General features: G+C 43.5%; 1 protein-coding gene across 1 annotated transcript in view; it reads left to right on the forward strand.

Moving 5' to 3' along the window:
• Positions 1-811: 811 nt before the first annotated feature.
• Positions 812-2,361, forward strand: part of LOC135199517 (ETS translocation variant 4-like) — an 18,866-nt gene continuing 17,316 nt past the window's right edge. The window contains exon 1 of the mRNA XM_064227636.1: positions 812-1,697. Within this exon, the coding sequence (XP_064083706.1) occupies positions 1,290-1,697 (408 nt within the window). The 5' untranslated portion in view covers positions 812-1,289. The remainder of the gene's footprint in view (positions 1,698-2,361) is intronic.

The following is a 2,361-nucleotide window of genomic DNA, read 5'->3' on the forward strand; positions in this document are numbered from 1 at the left end:
TGTCATATTTTCACTTTACCCCTTCAATTTTCAGTTTAGGGAATAAGTATAAAAAAAGCCTCCAAATTTCAGGTAATATGTATTATAACTGAAATTTTTAGGTATTATGTATATTCCCTGAGTGAAACAGGTAATATATTTTTCAGGGAATATACATATTAAGTGTTTAATAATATATATATATATATATATATATATATATATATATATATATATATATATATATATATATATATATATATATATATATATATACATATACTCAGTCATAAAGTATTGTTGCCTATGTGGGAAAAACAAACTGTCAAACTAGGTGAGACTACTTCCGTCTGGTAGCACATAGACTGAGAGAGAGAGAGAGAGAGAGAGAGAGAGAGTTGCTGCTGCAAGGAGCAGCAGGCAAGCACAAACAATTACACAAGAGAGCGACTTTTTCGTCCAATGATTGCAAGCGGGCATTCGAGGATCAAGCGTGTAAACTAGTCTCGGGATTCTCTTGAGAGAGGAGAGAGAGAGAGAGAGAGAGAGAGTACAATTCTTTCTTCTTCTTCATCTTCTTCTTCTTCGACTTCTTCTTCGACTTCTTCTTCTTCTTTTTCCATTTGTATTTTATAAGAAGCATCTTCGTCGCTCTACCATGAAACAGACCCGTACGTGCAAAGATTCCAGACGCACTGATTGATGGAGACGGGGGTGTGGGAGGAGGTACGGAAACAGTCATCAGAGAGAGAGAGAGAGAGAGAGAGAGAGAGAGAGAGAGAGAGAGAGAGAGAGAGAGAGAGAGGCGCCACCTTATAAAAGACTGGTTATCCATATTATCCCAAGACAAAGTTTTTCCAGGCCTTAGTGGGAGAGGGCAGCTTCAGCTAGCCAGTGGTGGTGGTGTTGGTCGTCAGCAGCAAGCAAGCAAGCAAGCAAGCACATACCAGGCCAAGCACAGCAGCAGCAGCGCTTCCAGACACAAGCACACGGCAGGAGAAGGAGGAGGAGGAAGAAGAAGAAGAAGAAGAAGAAAGAGAAGAGCAGGGGGAGTTGCTTGTGCCCACAGTCTGGACCTGGAAATCTGGAAACGTAGAGAGACATATTTTCCTCATCAAAATCCTCTTCGACGAGAGCCGCCGTCGCGTCTGGAGAATCTGGAACTCCTCTGGAATTCTCTCCTCCCTGACCCCCGAAGGACCTCTCCAACTCCGGCTCTCGAGAGCCGTCGCGTCTGGAACGCTGGAACTCTCCTGGAACTTTGCTCGCTGACCCCAAGAGGACCTCTCTAACTCCAGCTATTGAGCCTTATGTTTATCGCGGATTCCTGGAGCCCAATGAATCCCTGGGGGACAACTGACGGCGGTCCATTTTACTACGGAGGAGGACGAGGAGGCGGAGGACGAGGAAGAGGGGAAGAAGGAGGAGGAGGAGGAGGAGGAGGAGATTACGGGTACATAGGAGTCCCCGGGCAAGTCCCCGATTACGAGACCCTAGAGGCGTCCTTCCATGCGACTGGACCCCTTCTGGAAAACAGCGGGAACATCGACGCCCTGTGCCACACGTACCTAGGAAGCAACAGCGGGTCGCCTGACGAGGACCTACATTTGGATCTGGGCGGGTTCCAGGCTTCTGCTTCTGCTGCTGCTACTACTGCTGCTGGGGGCGCTGCTTCTCCTCTAGGGGCGCCGCCGCCGTCGACGAACTACAGAGCGAAGGTCGGTGGTTCACTAAAGAATTCTCACTTTTTAAACATCATTTTCAACTTCCAAAGGCAGTGAGTGAGTGAGTGCAGTGTCGGGGGTCCTTGTCCGAGGTGTATGGTGAATGAGTATCCACACACACAACATACACACATACACACACACACACTCACATAAACATAAACTCTCATGAATTTTGGTTTATAAACACACATACGTTAGTCAGTCATGGCCATGTTCACACGGTTGTCTGAGCTATTTGGGCAATAAGTATACACACACGCACATACAAACACATACACATATAAACACACAAACACCAATATGAACTTTTGACATTTAACTTACAAAAAATGAATCGTCACTCTAGAGCTTGGCAAGGATCAAAGATCTAGATAACCACTATGTATTCAGATACATAGATATATCTAGATAACTACTGTATTCGAATACATAGATGTATCTAGATAATCACTATGTATTCAGATACATAGATATACCTAAATAACCACTGTTTATTCAGATACATAAGATATATCTAGATACCCACTATGTATTCAATACATAGATATACCTAAATAACCACTGTTTATTCTGATTCATAGATATTTCTAGATAACCACTGTATTCAAATACATAGATGTATCTAGATAATCACAATGTATTCAGATACATAGAT

The sequence above is a fragment of the Macrobrachium nipponense genome, chromosome 25, assembly GCF_015104395.2.
Source record: "Macrobrachium nipponense isolate FS-2020 chromosome 25, ASM1510439v2, whole genome shotgun sequence".
NCBI lineage: Eukaryota > Metazoa > Arthropoda > Malacostraca > Decapoda > Palaemonidae > Macrobrachium > Macrobrachium nipponense.